The sequence below is a fragment of the Eschscholzia californica genome, unplaced genomic scaffold, assembly GCF_041429995.1.
Source record: "Eschscholzia californica isolate CP2 unplaced genomic scaffold, dmEscCali1.0.p SCAF_2, whole genome shotgun sequence".
Taxonomy (NCBI): domain Eukaryota; kingdom Viridiplantae; phylum Streptophyta; class Magnoliopsida; order Ranunculales; family Papaveraceae; genus Eschscholzia; species Eschscholzia californica.
This window is the reverse complement of record NW_028238309.1, coordinates 44,082,103-44,100,485: the sequence shown is the minus strand read 5'-3', so window position 1 is coordinate 44,100,485 and position 18,383 is coordinate 44,082,103. Positions and strand designations below refer to the sequence as shown.

The 18,383-nt window shown below is 33.0% G+C and overlaps 2 protein-coding genes and 1 pseudogene across 2 annotated transcripts; 1 reads left to right on the top strand and 2 right to left on the bottom strand.

The window, feature by feature from the left end:
- Positions 1 to 4,564: 4,564 nt before the first annotated feature.
- Positions 4,565 to 5,382, bottom strand: LOC147558191 (protein FAR1-RELATED SEQUENCE 5-like). The gene is made up of 2 exons (XM_086658991.1): positions 5,349 to 5,382; positions 4,565 to 5,154 (listed from the first exon to the last, which is right to left on the bottom strand). The coding sequence occupies exons 1-2, from the start codon at positions 5,380 to 5,382 to the stop codon at positions 4,565 to 4,567; spliced, it is 624 nt and encodes a 207-aa protein (XP_086515117.1).
- A 3,435-nt stretch (positions 5,383 to 8,817) lies between these two features.
- On the bottom strand, positions 8,818 to 9,680 carry LOC147558190 (uncharacterized; annotated as a pseudogene).
- Positions 9,681 to 12,180: 2,500 nt separating this feature from the next.
- On the top strand, positions 12,181 to 15,592 carry LOC147558189 (uncharacterized). The gene is made up of 12 exons (XM_086659746.1): positions 12,181 to 12,915; positions 13,191 to 13,357; positions 13,458 to 13,495; positions 13,652 to 13,760; positions 13,870 to 13,893; positions 14,020 to 14,082; positions 14,163 to 14,207; positions 14,296 to 14,347; positions 14,437 to 14,494; positions 14,603 to 14,728; positions 14,851 to 14,928; positions 15,029 to 15,592. Exons 1-12 carry the CDS (start codon positions 12,870 to 12,872, stop codon positions 15,324 to 15,326), a joined length of 1,104 nt encoding a protein of 367 aa, XP_086515872.1. The 5' UTR covers positions 12,181 to 12,869; the 3' UTR covers positions 15,327 to 15,592.
- The last annotated feature ends 2,791 nt before the right edge of the window (positions 15,593 to 18,383 follow it).

The window sequence follows — 18,383 nt, the reverse complement described above, 5'->3', positions numbered from 1 at the left end:
TGGCATAAGGTATCTTGAATGTAAAAACCTTGCAAACCATATAGATAAGGGTCCAAACAAATAATGCTTTTGGAGTGCATTAGAACTTCAAAAGATTGTGGCTATGTAAGAACCATTAGGATTTTGAAATACATAATTTGTGTAACTTCAACATTGAGGAGGTTTTTTTGTGTAATTTTGACATATTTTGTGTTTTCTTGTGTTTATTTCCTGCTAATTCATTCAAATTTTAATTGTTTGTAATTTTTTTTCGTACAGGCTTTCAATTATTATTTTGAAGGATTGAAGGCTGCATTGTGTGCTTGTATATTGTTTTGCTGCAATCGAGCTTCGATTTCTTATTCAGCAATGTAATCGCTTAGATTATGGGGTCATAAAGCTAAACTATATAAATATATTGCAGGGCAAAAGTGATTACACTGATTTTCTTACTTCGCGTATTTTAACATATTTTCAGAAAGTTTGTATTCTTTATTGGCTTTTGGAGTTATACACCAATAATTATGTGGTGGAAATAGTGTTTTGCTTTGTCTAATGGGGAATAAATGCAACAAACTTCAACGCAAATAATTACGTATTTTTTTTACTTTTCATTTTTTACTTTATTGTATAGTTTGCTTCTCCTTGAAAGAACAAATAGTTTGTAAAATTCTAGAGAATACTTGTGGACGAGGTTTGAGTGATCTTCTGGTTAGTTTTTCTCCAGTGAGGATTCTATTAGATAACGACTAATGAGATGTATAAATTTCTAATATTTTTTTTGGTTGTTTATCACAAATGCAAACAACCCGTGTCCGTGGTGGTTTATAACAAATGCAAACACGGGTTATACCTAGTGTATAATATAAGAAGATGGAAGTGGGGAAATTCCTCTCGTTATTCACCTTGTGTAGCGGCTAGAATAAGGGAAATTATGTTGTCACAGTCTTCCAAAGAAATAGTTGGAGCCCTAGACACCTAAAGACCATTTGGTAGGGCTGAAACTGAAGACCGTGGAGACTGAAAGACGGATGAAAACCGAATCAGACCGAACCAAGAAAAACCGGACAAAAAAACTGTGGTTTAGAATGGTTGGTCTTTTTTTGATTGAAATAGTCTTTAAATTTGGTTCAGTCTTTTTTCTAACATGTCTGTGGGCTCCGTAGCGAACCGAAGTAAATGTTATGTATTAGGGAATTAAGGAAAAAAAAAATATATAAAAGTTTTTTATGTTATTTTAAATTAATCTAATGTGGGAAATCTCGACTAGCAGGTACTAGCAGACCTGTATAATATACGCTTTTAAAAGGGAAAACTGGGTTGTACAACAGTGCATCACTTTTGGGATGATCAGTTTATTATTTATTTATGTGGCCGAATCCCTAATTAACTTTGGGGAGTCCATTTTGGACCAATTTTTTAGAGTACTTGTGAAATTGACATTGAAGTTTGAAAGAAGAAACAACTATGACTTTTCGGAATGCGGGATCTTCATCGCGTCTAAGACCGAAGGCCGGACTGAAAGACCGATTTTTGAACGGGTGATCTATTTTATTTTGTACAGTTTTTTTTCCATATAACAACCAGACCACCATAATAAGTACCTGTTCAAATATGTCAAAAAATCAGTCCACCCGTTTCACCCCTACCATTTGGTGGTACCTTAATTACGATCTAAATAACTATGGAACACCACTCAATGGAGTAATCCGTCTTTTTTGCAATGAGTGCAGATGGTGTTACCATTACACTTGTTAATGAAACGATCTATGAAGAAGTCCTTAAGCATATAAAAGAATTTGAAATGTGCATTTGACCTACCTAGCTCAATATATATTCTTTATACAAAGCCGCTATTCCCCCTCCAATATTTCCCTCCCCCAGCCCGTCTGGTGATGTGGCTTTGCCACGTCATCAACATGGGGGCAAGGAATACAATGAGAGACGGAATCACGGGATTAAGAAGTGGTTCTTTGCGTTATCTATTTCTGGTCCGTAAAGTATATACCTATTTACAAACAAATCCTCCTATTTATAATCAACCTTGCATGTTGATTTATGACCGGAGTCTAGGTCTTAACCCCATTGAAAACTGGTTTTGGTACGAAACTTTTTTTTTTTGTTGAGAACTCCTCTTTTTATTTTCATATTTTGTCTTAGGTTTTGTTAGTATTTGAATTTCTAAGTTTCTCAAATTGGAATGGTGGGTGATTTGGAAAATAAAGCAATTTTTCGAAGTCGAAAGATTTGAGTAGAAAAAAAAAGTTACGAGTATTTTGAAACTAAAAACTAAAATCGTCTTAAATCAAAATACATATAATCTGGACTACTAATAGTCTGAAACTGATAATAGTCACGAAATTAAGTAGTCTTCATCCAAAGTATTCAACTATGACTGAAACAAATCCGAATAACAATTAGACTGAAACGAAAAATAGTATGAAACAAAATGAACCTAAACTGCAAATAGTCTAAAACTGATAATAGTATGAACCAAAATAAATCTGAACTACTAATAGTCTGAAACATAAAGTAGTCACAAAATTAAATAGTCTTCATTCAGAGTATCCAACCAAGAATTTCTACTCATTCCTCGACTAATAATTTGAAGTACTTGCCGACCCATCGTTTCCGCTATAGGCTCCATGAAGATAGTAATCATAATGATAAACTCCCAACAACAGGTCCATGTTAGACTACATAGAAACATAAATAAAAATCATTATTTAATCATGATGTATTAAAACATGAATTTCAAAATATATAAATTACCACCTTTGCGTCATTTGGCGGGAAATTACGACGAAGTAAGCCACATTCTTGTGTTGCCATAGGATCATATGTTGGCCTAGGGTCATATGTTGGCACTGGATAATGTGTTGTCGTCACATTACCAGTTGACATCAGATTACTCATTGGAACACTTGTACGAATTGGAGATGTGGTACACTGCAAAATAAATGAAATATAAGTTACTACAAAAATAAATAAAATATAAGCTACTACAAGCACGAGTACAACCTAAATGTAGTATATCAAAGGCTTTACATTTTTCTTTGATTTGTATGTTTTCTTTTTCAATCTATTCACTCGAGGACGCCCCTTTGACTTACAAAAATCTGGATCACGAATGTCTTCACGAGCATTGTCTTCACAGTTAACAGTAAAACCTGAATCCCTAGGTTTACTTGTCAATGCATCATCTTTATTATTTTTCAACTTATATTCTTTTATCCATTGTCGCAAATGAGCTGTACTTTTTTCATCCACAACTGCGATATCGGCCACTTCAGTCAACACTTGACATAGACTCTCATAACGTTTCTGATGCGGTGTAGTATCCCAACCCCCATAATTAACATTAATCTTGGTGTGAGACCTTTTCACATCTTTTCTCAATCTTCTTAGGATGAATTTATCGGGTATTACCTTCACTTCATTTCTACACAACACCATAAGTGAATGCCGACACAATATTCTCTTAAACTCAAATAAATGACATCGACATCTTACATCACATTCACCTGGATGATACAAAACATTATAAGCAAACTTTTTTGTGATTTCAGAGTCCCCAATCTTCTTCCACTCTACAATTACATATTCAAATGCTTTACCAAATTCTTTAACTTCTTCCACGTAACATGCCATCATTCCAATCATTTCTTTTTGGAAATCTTTAAATTTATCAAGTGTGTAAATACTCCTCATTTGCAATTCAATTTCTAATGGAGTTACACATTCAAGCTCAAATGAAAATGACAAAAAATCTGCTGCAGACTCTTTTTCAACTTTGTCTTTTAAAGCGACGTTGTATTGTTCAACAAAAAGTTTTAAGCTGGTTTTTGAGTTCACGTATCCATCAAAAAATGCGTTCATACTTTCACTGCGTTAAGTACTAGACATTCCCGCCCAAAAATTCATTTTCACATATGCAGGTACCCATCGTTTTCTCTCTTTATAGAGATTATCCAACCAGTCGTGTTCTTGTAACCCATATTTTCTTATCATATCACCCCACTTATAATCAAATTCTTCCGGACTATAAGTCTCGTATATACACTCCTGAATAGCTGAGTTTATGGAGTGACTGTTTGTTGCTTCGAAACTTATCCGGAACCTTTTTCATTACATGCCAAAGACACCAACGATGTCTCGTAGCAGGAAATACTTTCTCAATAGCATTTTGCATAGCTTTACTTTGATCAGTAATAATGACATCGGGAGCACGATCACCCATACATGAAAGCCATGTCCTAAATAACCAAATAAAAGACTTTGTGTCTTCATTAGATAATAAACCACAACCAAGTAGAATAGAATGTCCATGATGGTTAACACTAACAAATGGAGCAAAAGGAAGTTTATATCTATTAGTAAGATATGTGGTATCGAATGTCACAACATCGCCAAATTCTTTGTATGCTTCTCTACTCCTCCCATCTGCCCAAAAAACATTGCGTAAGCGACAATCATCATCTAAATCCATACTGAACATGAACCCATTGTTCTTCCCTTGCATAGATAGAAAATATTGTTGAATCGCCATACTATCTCCTTCTCTAAGGCGTAACCTCCTCATTTTTTAAATGTAATTCCTAGCATCTTTTTCTCGAAACGTAACGTTCTCGTGTCCACCAACTGCCACCACGTATTGTCTATAATTCCGACTAACTTTAATACCTGCCATGTCTGAGATTTTTAGTTGTCTCTGGACATGTGGATTAATCTTTCTATTACATCTGTAGTAACGACCTTTTCCAGGACTAACGTCGTGATTGTGCTCGAGACAGACTTGACTAATTTGTTGTTTCCCATTGTTTTCTAACTTAGCTCTAATTTTGGCTTTACATCCAATTTTCATACTAGGTTTCGGTCGTACGAGATTGTTTCTATCTGACTTATTTCTTTCGCCTCTTGCACAGATTACTGTAACATACCTTAAAACTCCATCTATCATTTTTCGTGTCCTTTTCGTTACTGCAAACCTTGTTTTTCTCGCATAAATGAGATAAAATTCATAAATATCCTCAACACGACTAAATTCTAACCCAACTGATGGAATTTGAACCGGTTGCTCATCCCCTTCTCCAATTTTAACTTCTTCTTCTTCATCTCCTCCATCTTCAGACATTATCTCAAATACATCATTCTCATTGTTATCCGACTGCACTTCTGTACAAAATATGTATTAACAAGATAACAAAGAAAAATAATCAAAATAAAATAAAATAATAAAACATGTTATAATTAACTAAGAATAAGTTCAAAATATGAAGATAATATATAAATTATCAATACAAATAGTAAATAATAACGTATGAGTTCAAGAAATCAAGATATATGTAGAAGATGAACATTGGAGCTACCTGGTGCTGCTTCTTGGTTAAAATTTGAAGACATTAATCTGAGAGGGATTGGAGAAGGAAGAAAGTGTTGAAGCTACCTTTCCTAGTTCCTCCCGAATGAAATTCAGATTTCTAAATCAATCAATCTCTAAAAGAAATTAGTTAATAATTAACAAGATTAATTTATCGAATACATAACTCAATTTTTAAATATCTAATGCAATTGAAAATTTGGACATACGCATATAGCAATGTGAATTCATAAACTTAAAACTTCAATGTTGTATAAAATTTTTAATATCTAATGCATTACTAGTGGGTTCTTATAGTTATTGGTTCAGGTAGTCATGATGATAATGGTTGTGATAAAGAAGGGTACCTTTTGCTCCTGAAACGACGCAAAATTACAGGCTCGATGAACAAGTTGCTGGCAAGACGAAGAAAGAAAAGATGCAGGGAGCGACAGCGAAGAGAAGTGAGGGTTAGGGTTCCAAGGAACAAGGTTTCCCTTTTAATCTTGACCATTCTTTCTTCTCAACACCCCAGATCTTATTCTTTCTATTAGGGTTAAATCTAAATAAGGGGGACTAGTTTCTAATTAAGGATATATTATAGGGATAAGAAATAGTTCAATCAACAAAATTTTAGTAGTCACGGTAATTCCATCTCTCCCTTTGTTCTTTGCTTTTAGGTTGGTGACGTGGCACAACCACATCACCAAACGGGTTGGGGGAGGGAAAAGTTGGAGGGAGGAATAGAGTTTTTCTTCTTTATATTTTGGAGCGTTCCTAAAAGAAGTAACTACTTTTTTAAATTGGTAAAGTTATTTTATCATGCTTCAAGAATTAATTGATTCTTTTTGTATTGGCATCATACCTTGAACTCTTGCCCTAGAAGATGGAAAACTAAACCTCTTAGAGTATCTCCAATGTAAAACTCAGAAAAACTTAATTAGTCCTATATGTTGAGTGTGAATTGAGATTCCCTTTCCTACATGTCACTTTTGAGATCCTCAATTTAAAACCCATCTCCAATGCAACACTCTAAAATCTTGAAATTTGGTTAGGTGGCATTTATTTATAAGATTTTAAATTATAAAAAAAAACCAAAATTTTAATGGTCTCCCCAAAATTACATTTTCACAAATGTGGGAGGAGCTTTTGGGTTTAAATTTTTGGAGGAAGATTTCATTATTTTGGGCTAAATATAATTGGTGAATTACTTTTTCCGAAAATTCAGTTTTCTTTGAAGATTACAGAGAGAAGAACCATCAATTGCAACAAAGGTAATTTTTTCTTCAAGTTCTTTAGTTCTACTTGTGATAGATGAATGAGATTTATGATATTTTCCATCGTCAAAATCTCTAGATTAGTAAACTAGTTTGATTACATTGTTAATTTTTTTTTTCTCTTATTCATCATCATAATTTTTATATTAAGTGCAAAGTTTCGTCTCTATCACTGTAACTGTTGAATTTGTTTACCCTAACTATTGTTATCGAACATGTGCAAGTTCTGAGTTTCGCTCATCAACTGTTCGTAGAAATTCTCAAGCTAAATTATATTAATTCAAAAGCAACTCAGTGCAAAATGGATTTTGTTGTTCAATTATATACTATATCCGGTGTTTGTATTGATGGCTTTCAATACATAAACCTTGATTCTCTCTTCTCTGGCCCTACTTGAACTAAACTTCACCATATCATGCTATCCATACACGAAAAATTTACTCTAGTTCTCAATTAAGTACATTTTGTTCTATTCATTGAACAAAAGTTGGGTTCAAAAGACTAAACTTCACCATATTAGTGTGTTTGTATTGTTATTGACCTATTTTGATCATTAATTAAAGTTTGACTTTAAAAAATAACATAATATCTTTAATTGTACCCTCATTAACTTCTTTACAACACAATGAAAAGTTTAACTTACTTTTAAATAAAATTGTCATTAAATTTAAAGTAATGGGTATTATTGGAAAGCACGAAAAGTTCTTTTCTTTATTTTTAGAAATGGGACATTAAAATGGAACTAACCCAAAAAGGAAATTAGGTCATTCATTTTGGGACGGATGAAGTAATATTTAGACCTAATTCCTTATAATCTATTAATAATAAACTTTTTAGATTACCCATTACCCATTTAAAGAAGTGTCAATACCTCCTAAGTTTGTTAATGACAAGTTTTCAACATCAGTGCACTGAATGTTGTTTTCAGTGACCATCTTTGAATATTTGATGATGATATTAACAAATTTCATACTAATGTATGGATAATGGAGAAGTATCGGTAAGTGAGTCTTGGACTAAGATGTCCATTCTTAGAAAAGATGAAGTTGTTGAATACATTCGACCAATAATGAGTTGCAAAAATACATCTATTTAGCTGAATTAGTTTTATTGTTATCAATTTTCATTCACATGAATTCTTTTAATTCATAAGTATTAATGTGTTTGTATTGTTATTAACATGTCTGAAATCATAAATAATATTCAATGACTATTTTTATCTTATTTTGTTTGCATGTACTCTTGGATTCAAAAGACTATAGAGTTATGGAGTCTCGACAATATGATAAGCACAATGAGAGGGTCACAGTTAACAATTCTCTCCAAACAGAGAGACATACTGACTATTTAAATGAGCAACTGCAATTACATGTTGCTTATAATCAGTTTTTCTATTCACCCAATCTAAACACGCCAGAAATCCTATTTCAACCTAGGGGTTTAAATCGAGATCTTGCTACACATCCTCTTATGAATGAACAATTACATGGTAATGAAGGTTTTTTTTCAAACTCTCCTAAGTGCTCCTAATCCCCAAACTTCTGTTGCTTCCAAAGGAGCCAAAAAGACAAACCAAGCGTTTAATCGGCGTTGGACTGTACATGAGGACATCGTGCTTGTAAAGTCATATTTGTATGTCTACTGATGCGATTGTAGGAAAAGATCAGACTAGTCATTGTATGTGGGATCGCATTTTTAACAATTGAAATGATAAAATGGGAACACACGATGAGTCAAGAAATGTCAAAATCTTACAATGGCGATGAAAAACCATACAAACATCTGTCAACAAATTCCACGGGATGTATGAAGCACTTGAAAGAACTCCCCAGAGCGGAACGACGAATTTCATAATAAACAAATAAAATACGAAAACCCAGTTAAATTTTTCATCAACTAAAATAGCTACAAAATCAAACTAAAGCAAAACAAATACTATAACTTAGTTAAGTTTTTTCATCAACTAAATTAACATGAAATTAGACTAAAGCAAATCAAATACTAGTCTAAGCGAAGTTAAATTTCTACATCTCCATAAATTTCCAACAAGTGATTAACAAGGTTATTCTTTAATTCTTTGTGTACACTTTTGTCTCGAATTTGATTCATCCAACTAATGATATTTGATAGAAAGACATAATATTACGCTCTAATTCGACATGTGTAGCATTTTCATTTATATGTGGCTCACAGCGATCAAGATCGATTCCTTGAGTATGCTTACTCTCAATGATCATATTGTGCAATATGATGCACGTCTTCATAGTCTTACCAAGATCCTTTACCTGCCACATACAGGACAAATCTTTGATAATATGTTATCTGCTTTGCAACACTCCAAATGCACGTTTCACGTCATTCCTTACAGCTTCTTGTTGCTTGACAATTTTTTTTTCTTTCATGCTAGATGGTTGAGAAATAGTTTGAATAAGAGTAGCATATTCTTGATAAATCCCATCAGTTAGGTAGTGTCCATATTGTATTTATGACCTTGCAATACGAAATTACATGTTGGAGTCGTTTCATGTATAAGATCATCAAATAATGGGGACCTATCAAGAACAGTAATATCATTATGTGTACCGACCATACAAAAAAATGCATGTCAAATCCATAAGTTTTGTGATGCAACAACCTCTAAAATCAGAGTAGGTACCCTTTTAAAACCATTTGTATGTGTACCATGCCATGATGTATGACAATTTTTCTAATGCCAATGCATAAAATCAAGACTGCCAAGCATACTAGGTAAACCTCGTTTCTCTCCTTCTTAAAGTAACATTTCGATGTCATGTTTATTAGGACGTGTCAAATATTCTTCTTCAAAAATCTCAATCACAGAATCACATAAATATTGAAGACTTTCGATTGCAGTGCTTTCACTTATTTGTACATATTCATCAAGAAGATCAATTGAACACCCATATGCAAGCATACAGATCGCCGCAATCACTTTTTATAGTGGACTTAATCCTCTCTTTTCCACAGAATCAATTTGTAGTGTAAAATATTTATTGTTTCTGCCAATTTGAAGTAAAATTCGATTGAAGAGGCTGATATCCATCCGAAAACGACGACGAAAATGCTCAGACAAATGCTTCGAATCTTCACCCTTGAAGTAATCATTAATTATGAAATCATGGCAAACCTTTCTTTCACCGTGAATATAATGTCTGCCGTAAACAGATCCACCATGCAGGCGTTTACGATCCATCATTGTAGTTGCAACAATAAGTTGAATATATATTCCAACTGCTTCCGCCAAGCTCCGTGTTATTTCTTTAGATTTTGAGATATCACTTGATATCTCATCTAGTGAGCAATTTGTGCAAGAATAAGGGTCATCACTACTAGTCGAACTCTCAAACGTCTATGTTGAACTAGATATCGACATTATGCACTGCAAATTGTATAAAACAACAAATCGAATTAAAATCTGATTTTTATATATCAAAAGCAACAAAAATTTATGAAGCTTAATTTTTTAAATATCTTCATTGTTTGATTAAAAGAAGAAAAGAAACAAAAAAGACCTATGATTTATGAAACTCAAAAATTTATGTGAGACATCATGAGATTGAGAAAATCTATCAAATGACTTTCACAAGTCAGGAGAAAGAAAAATTTATGAAACTTAAAAGTTTGATAACTTTCATTGTTATCAAAAGAAAAAGAAGAAGCAAAACACTAGTCAGATTTGTGAATAAACCGCATTGATATGATTTTTATGAAAAAGATGAAAAATTTAGAAAGAGGAATATTATAATCTGATATTCACAAATCAAATAACCTAAAATTTATGAAACTTCAAAAAATAAATTAATTTTAGATTGATTAAAATAAGCAAAAAACAAGAACATACATTGACTTATAATCTAATTTTATGAAAAGTGAAGAATCAAGAGAAAAGTTTTATAATTATACTTTCACAAATAAAAATAACCTAATTAGTTTTCATTGTTGGACAATTGAAACACAGTCTAAGATTGATGAAAGTAGACCTAATTTGTAATCAGATTTTCAGAACATCAAATCAAAATTAATAAAGATAAAAAGTTATAAACTTATCTTTCAAAAATCTAGAAAAAGAAACACATACCTTAGCTTTGTGTTGAAGAAAAAGTGGGAAGAAAATTCGTTGGAGAAGAAAGGGAACTTGTTGGAGAAGAAAGAGAAGGATACGAGCAGTTGTTTTGGAACAAATAAATATTATTTTTCTATTGTTTTAATATAAAAATATTGGTGTGGCCAATTGAGATACTCAAAAGAAATCTCAAATATTGAGTTTCTTCTTGAGACATCTCAATATTATATGTTGCCACATCATCTTAAGGTTCAATTTTTCCATTTGAGTCTTGCATTGGAGATTCTCATACCACTTTGACCAAAGATTGTTGACAAAAGGATTAATTGATGGATAAAACAAATGAGTTATTACATGTGAGTTGATAGTCTAATAATTATGTAAATCTCTCGAGCTTGAAAATCTAAACTTTTATTGAGCAATAATATATATATATAAATAAATACATAAACATACATATTTCACAAATCAGAGTTTAAATTTTTTTGCTCAAAAGAAATAAAAGATTTTGGATTTGGGGTTTTGCCATCTTAATAGTTACATATCTCACACATACATTTAATAAGAAAAAATAGTTGAGAAAGAAATATTTTTTACCGGTCCTAACATTAGATTTGACTAGGTTTCTGCCGCGTCCTACGGACGCGACAAATCCCTATTGGCGAAGATGAAAGTATTCTTAATCTTTCTTTAAAGTTATCGTAGGGAGATCATAAACGATTTTGGCACTAATACCCTTCTCTTTTTAGTTATTTACATAAAAAAGATTTTATACCATCCGTCAGATATGATCTCCATCAAACTCTCAAAAAAATAGACGGTCACACTTATCCAAAATAACTGATTGAACTGTTTTTATATGAAAAATGACTAGGATACCTAAGACACTCAAGTATAGAGTTTGTAATTGAGACATCTCAAAGTTAAATTCTTTAGCATTATCTTAAGATCTCAATTAAATTTTGCATTGGAAAAATTTTTGTAGAAGAAAAATTCTAACATCCTACGTGACACTTAAGAATTTAAAATTATGTCTTGCATTGAAGATGCTTCTAGTTTACCATGAAGGTTTTGGTTATTCACTCGTATAGTTTTTTAATAGGAGGGTCGTTGAACTCTGACCCTTTAAATACATTTCTACTTTGCCTTTCCATCCATATAGCTAATTAGTGGGACTTTCATCAAAAAAAAAAGCTAACTAGTGGGAGTTCAAAAAAAAACAAACTAATTAGTGGGATTGTAGCCTTATACCACTTTCTTTTTTTCTTTTGTTTTCGTTTTTTTTTTTTTTTTTTTGTAATGAAGTGGTCGTATTAACTGACACGGTCGTATCGAAAAAAACAATTACTAACAAGTAACAAATATTGTTACTACTAGGGAAGTTTTAAAAGTATCCCTCCTTTAAGGTAAATTTGAGGGGAAACTTGTGAAAGAAAACACCTTTAACATTATAATGGACACCTATGAATTTTTTTTTCTACATGCTATACAGGTATATCAATATTCTTATTCTTAACTCTTATTCAGTGGGGTTCTGAATAAAATGATCAAATTTTGATTTTCCATTCATTAAAAGAATTACTTATTTGCGTGAGTATTTAGGATCTTTGTGTAATCCTAGTGGAACAAAGAGATTTGGTAGAGCTCACTTTAGTTGAGCCATATTGCGTATGTTTATTTTACAAGAAAGATCAAAGCTCAAATCGTACCGATTCGTAGAGAAGCTAAAAGATCTTCAATTTAAGTACGATCCTAATTAACCCACAACATAGATTTGGTAGAGCTCACTTTAGTTGAGCCATATTGCTTTTGTTATTTACAAGAAAGATTAGAGTTCGAATCTTACCGATTCGTAGAGAAGCTAAAAGATCTTCAATTTAAGTGTTATCCTAATTAACCCATAACATTTTGGTGGTTCACTAGGAATGACTTCACTAGTATATATATAACTGCCAGTTTAGTAGGTCCGGCCGGAGAGCCGTTGAACTCTGACTGACCCCTCTAATTCCGTTCCTACTTTGCCTTTCTATCCCTATTTTCTTGTCTCAGGTCGCTGACTTCCTTTCCCGTCCGGTCGAAATTACTGATCATCTATCTCGTACTCATTTCTATACCATTGAAAAGAGAGAAAGTTAGGTTAGGTTTAGGGTTTATACGTTCTTTCTTATTCATGGAAGAGTTTGTGTTTCACGATACAGGAAATTGTGAACGTGGAGGTAATTGTTTAATTCTTCTTATAAGCTTTTATTTATAAGCTAAGTAACTGATCATATTCTTCGTACATGTTCTAAGAAACCCTAATTTGAATCCCCTTGAACTACTTTTTCTCTGAGCATCATGGGGATTTCGTTCTTTTGTTACCAAAACCAAAATTATGCTTACCCATTTTCAAATTTCAGTTTTGGGTATTAGAATTTCTTGATTGTTGTTCTAGGGTTTTTAACTGTATATAAGTGATGTAGGATTGAATGCAATTTGTTATGATTATTAGGGAAGAAGATGAATGAAGAGAAACATCAGAAGAAGAAACCCAATTTGGGGAGTGCTGTAAGAAAAGGACTATCTGATATCACTAATACAGTCAATTCCCCTAATCAAGTTCAGAAACCAGAACTAATTTCAGCGTCATCTCAAGATCACATTGAACAACTTCACAAGGTACTATTTTTCTTACTGGATTCTTGTATCTCTTTTCTGGGTACTTGTTTAATTAGCTTATTAATGGTCTTTCATACTTCTTTTAAAATTTTCATTTCAGGAAAACATGGCGCTTATGAAGCTTCTTGCAGAGAGAAAGTATCTACTTTTCCTTTTACTAGCTTTATCTTATTACACTCTATTAGATTGAATTTCAATGTAGATCTATTGCTTTACGAAACAAGGGTTACTTTTGTTCTGTTTTATCTTCTAAATTTGTTTTGGAAGGTTAATTCTCTTACTTTTGGTTGATAGTAAACTCATCGAACTGGCTGGGATTGAGTTGACGAAAATGCGAGTCAATTTACAGAAAACTCAGCAACAAAATTGGCAGCTAGCTCAAGCTAATAGTAATATGTTAGTGGTCTGTTTTCTTACCAATTTCAACCATCAGTTATTGATCTTTTTTATCTGTAGAAATGGGTGATTGGTTGATGAACTGATTGGTTGTAATTCTCTTACTTTTTCCGCAGGAACTCAACAGAGGGAAAGACCGAGTAAGATTACTATGAACGCCCAAGTTGTGAATATTTTTTTTTTTCTGATAAGTTCTAGTGAAGACTCTTGTTAGACCTTCGTATTTTGTTGCCTCTGTTAATTCATATGGAAATGTGTGTTTTTAGCTAAAAGCAATGCAACACGAGATCGGATGTAGGAATGCTTTGCTGAAGATTTTTGAACTACAGGTCAGTGTATTTCGATATATTTGCCTGTTATTAGCAGTAAGAGCATTGCCTCACTAAGCAATGAACGCTTATTTTCACAGGAGAGAGACGATAAGAAGGGACCATATGAAAAAGCTCAGACAAAGGTATCAAAGTTGATATCGTTAAGTTGTTAGTATCTTGCTCTTAGGTTCCTTCCATCATTATACCTTATTTTACTGTCATGGATTCTAGGAGATAAACGCGACGAGTAATCCTATCAAAAGATGTCAATCAACAAATCAATGTAATTTCTTCAACCCTTGAATCGGATATTCCTCCTTTCGTCTCTCTTTTTTTCTCGCTGATTCTGAAGTGTTGATGAATGAATTGCAGCTCCTGAATTTTCTGCTGTGACTGAACAAATACCAATGAAGGAAAAGACTAACAAAAGGTTTGTCATTTTGTTATTTTGTTATTTTGATACTAAAGGCATGAACATGATCATCATATATATGATTCTTCCTTCAATTTCTTACATCTCTGTCTTCATTGGCAAAAGGAAATCGGCTTTGTTTAAGTCTGATCAACCAGAATTCATCGAAGGAAAGGTTGACAATAGAACGAAATTTGCTAAGTTTAAATGTGATCAACCAAAATCTGCCGAAGAAAAGGTTGACAACAAAAGGTATGTCTGAATTTGCATATGATTTCTTCCATGAATTTCTCGGCCAATTCCTCAACATCAGTTTGATAACTTCAATGACTTCGATGAACCGAGTATTCATTCTCCTTCTTTCCCTTAAGCAGGATAGTTTCACGCAGACAATCTGCTAGGTTTAAGCCGCCTGAACTGCAGGATGCTACTGGAAAATTTGAGGAAATAAGGTTTGCCCGATTCTTTGCAGTACACAGATATGGATTTTACAGCAAGTGTTGTTAGTATCCTATAATACCCTTGTTTGAATTTGTCTTTTGCTTTTTAAAGGGTTCCTTTGAGAAGGCACTCCACCAGACTTAAGTCCAAAAGTCTAGAACCAACTGAAGATTTGTTCAAAGTAGATGATGCAAAATTCCCTGTGCATCCACTGCCAGACGACTCAATGCACGAAACTGAAACTACTTCATCCTCATTCAAAGAAGAGAAAGATGAAACAAGTTTCTCCATGAATGATACCCCAGATTTGCGAAGATCTTCAACTGGAAGACCAACTCGAAGAGCAGCAGTGAAAGTTAAGTCTTACAAGGAAGTTCCCGTTAACATCAAAATGAGAAGACCAGAATGAGTTGCAGAATGGAAATTAGCTATGTAATCTTCGCCATTTTTTTACATCTTAGTGATTGTGTATTAACCTGTGATCTTTTTGTATAAGTAACATGAAGTTACTCGCATCTGTTACTTCTTCAATGATCTTCACTCGAGGGTGTTGTTCATACTTGCAGAAGTATAGTGCCACCCAACTTCTTCATTGATGTTGTCTACTTGAACCGTGTAATCTCAGGTGAAACGTGTATTGAATGAATGAGATATTACAGAAAATTGTTAAACTTATATAGTGAGTGATCTAACATATCAAAACATTGCTAAATCGTTAAACCTTGCCCTCCCCGCTCCATCTTAAACTAAGACTTAGTAGCATGCATGAGTATGCTTCGGACGTGATGAAAATTCTGAAGTGGGAGCCTCTTGGTGAAGATGTCTGCCAGCTGAAGCGAAGTTTACATACAAACTGGTTTAACAATTCAATTAGCAACAAGATCTTGAATAGTTGATATGGTTTGATGCATTTTCATTTTTGAGCTTTTTGCGTAGGTGCATGCATGAAGAAACATAATGAGAGAGCTCCGATATCATGAAACCTCAGGTGAAATGTTTATCAAATGAATGAGAGATTACAAAATATCATTTCAGTTATACACGAGTGATCTAACATAACAAAAACATACACTCCTCTTACACTTATTTTCTTAACATTATATTTTGCTAAGAGAGTTTCAATTTGGAGCTCAAATAGAGGAGATATAAAGAATGTACCATGTATGTAGGCATGGTGATGAACCAAACACCTAAATTTTATTTTCTGTAGTGAATAAACGGTATAAATTTAATTTTCCAATTCCCATATTTTTCATATTGATATATCCGTATCCAATATTCGATAAATAGATATTTAATAAGAAATATCCAAATCCGTATCTAATATCCGAAATTTTAAATTTTTTTAAGAAATCGAATACAGATACGGACTGGATGTGAAATATTCATATTCAGACACGTGAATATCCATTGACAAACTTACAAAAATAAAAAATGAATGTAAAACCAGTCAGACACATAAAAAAATCCAGTCGGACACATAAAACGCGTCATATTCAAAATGAAGTCGGTGACAACTCCCACAAGCAACCGAAGTAACTGCTCAACAGTGTAAAACGAATCACTCTCACATGCAGATTGAAAGCAACATATCAGATAATGAGAGGTAGAGAGAGAGAGAGAGAAAGTAATTAATTTTAATTAAAGGGAAATACCAGATCGGAAGGTCCCATAAATCTACACAAAACGCGTCAGAAATAGTGATATGTGAAAAAGACTTATTATCCCAAAGACAAAAAATCTTTTCAACGTCATCATCATCAGTAAATAGAAGCCGTTGGATGATCACTTCCAATTAAAAACTCCAAGGGTTACTCAATCCAACGGTTTTCCCTGCATAAACAAAATATTTTGAAATGATGCTAGTGTATATTTTATTTTCTGTGTTTTAATTTGGTGACGCGATTGAGATTCTAGTGGGTCACAAACCCACGTATATAGTGCTCTTCGTTGGATGGACCCACACGAGACCGCACCACCAATTCTCACATCCCATTGTGATAGCTCCAGAGTCCAGCCTAGGCCTCGATGCTCCGAGAGTACTATAATAACATAGTGTTCAGGCCACGCATAAAGTTGGTTTAAAGAATGGGTAAGAGATTCAACTTGAGAAGAACCACATTTAGTTTCACATCATTTAGGTCAGCATCAATTCTCTTTAGGCTACACGTGAGGATGCCCGCACTTTGGAGTGTTAGCCTTTCAATGCCCTTCACAAATCTTGTGTCTACAAACAATTGAACAAAGTTCTCGCCGCGTACAATAACGACTAATCCACCACAATATCAACAAGTCCGAAGGAGTTGGATTGATGTTGTAGCTCCTTTATATACTACAAATCGTGTCTCTTGACAACATGGAATAATCATTTACTTTTATTTGATGTTGAAAGCATAACTATAGGATGGTCATGTGATTATACACAATTAAGCGAGAAACAATAATATTATCCTTGTTTCACCTTTTAATAGAATTTATATTATATAGTGAAGATTGTGTTGGTAAAAAGAATCTTATTGATGATTTTTGATGTCTGCTCTTTTGTTTGGTGGATGTTTTAATAATGTAACCTATTATATCTGGTCTGGAAGATTATTATATTCTTATATTTAATCTAAAGACGATATATATTTCCTCTTCTTTTTCTTGGTCATCTTGTTGGTTTGTTACTTGTCCATGAAAATGTTCAACTAACTCTTAAAAGGGCGTTAAATACCAATATTTTCGTCTTTTAGTAAACTACTATATTCATTACTATTTATTTGCTTTTAGATTATTTTTTCTTTTAATTTTATAGTTGATGATGTAGGGTTTAAAGATTTATAGACAGTTGAAATGATTTTTTCGGTTAAACCATTTGCTCTTGGCATGGGAAGATGGGGTCCTCATTTTTATCATGCATCTTTTCCCCTTGTATTTTTAAGCCGGCTATAAACAAGATCATCTTAAAGATTTATATACCGTTATTTTCATTTCAAACGAAGACTATAAATCACTATAATTCAGTGAAAAAGTTTAATAGCATCACACATTGACGCCTTTTTCAACAAACTAAGGAACAAACAAAGCTTTATCGACTTTGATCCTCTGAACATTCCATGGAAACGGTAGAATTCTTGCAAAGTGCTTTTAACCACCTTTTTCGATCCAACACTGATTAGTAAAAAAAAGTATTTCGAAGGAGGGATCACGAAAGATTTTGTAGGTCTAATTTGGAGTTTTTAATTCTTTTATGTCTTTATTTGACTCTTAAAATTAGTCTCTTTATATTTCTATACATTTGAATAGAATCTAGAGAGAAAGAGAAACACAACAGAGCAGTACTATTGACATGTACACTTTTTCTCTGTACCCATACGAATTAAGTAACATCTCATTGACATTTCTAGCTTATATTAACCTTTCAATAATTCAATTTAAATTTACAAACCCTAACTGTAATCCATTATACAAGAAAAATATAGAA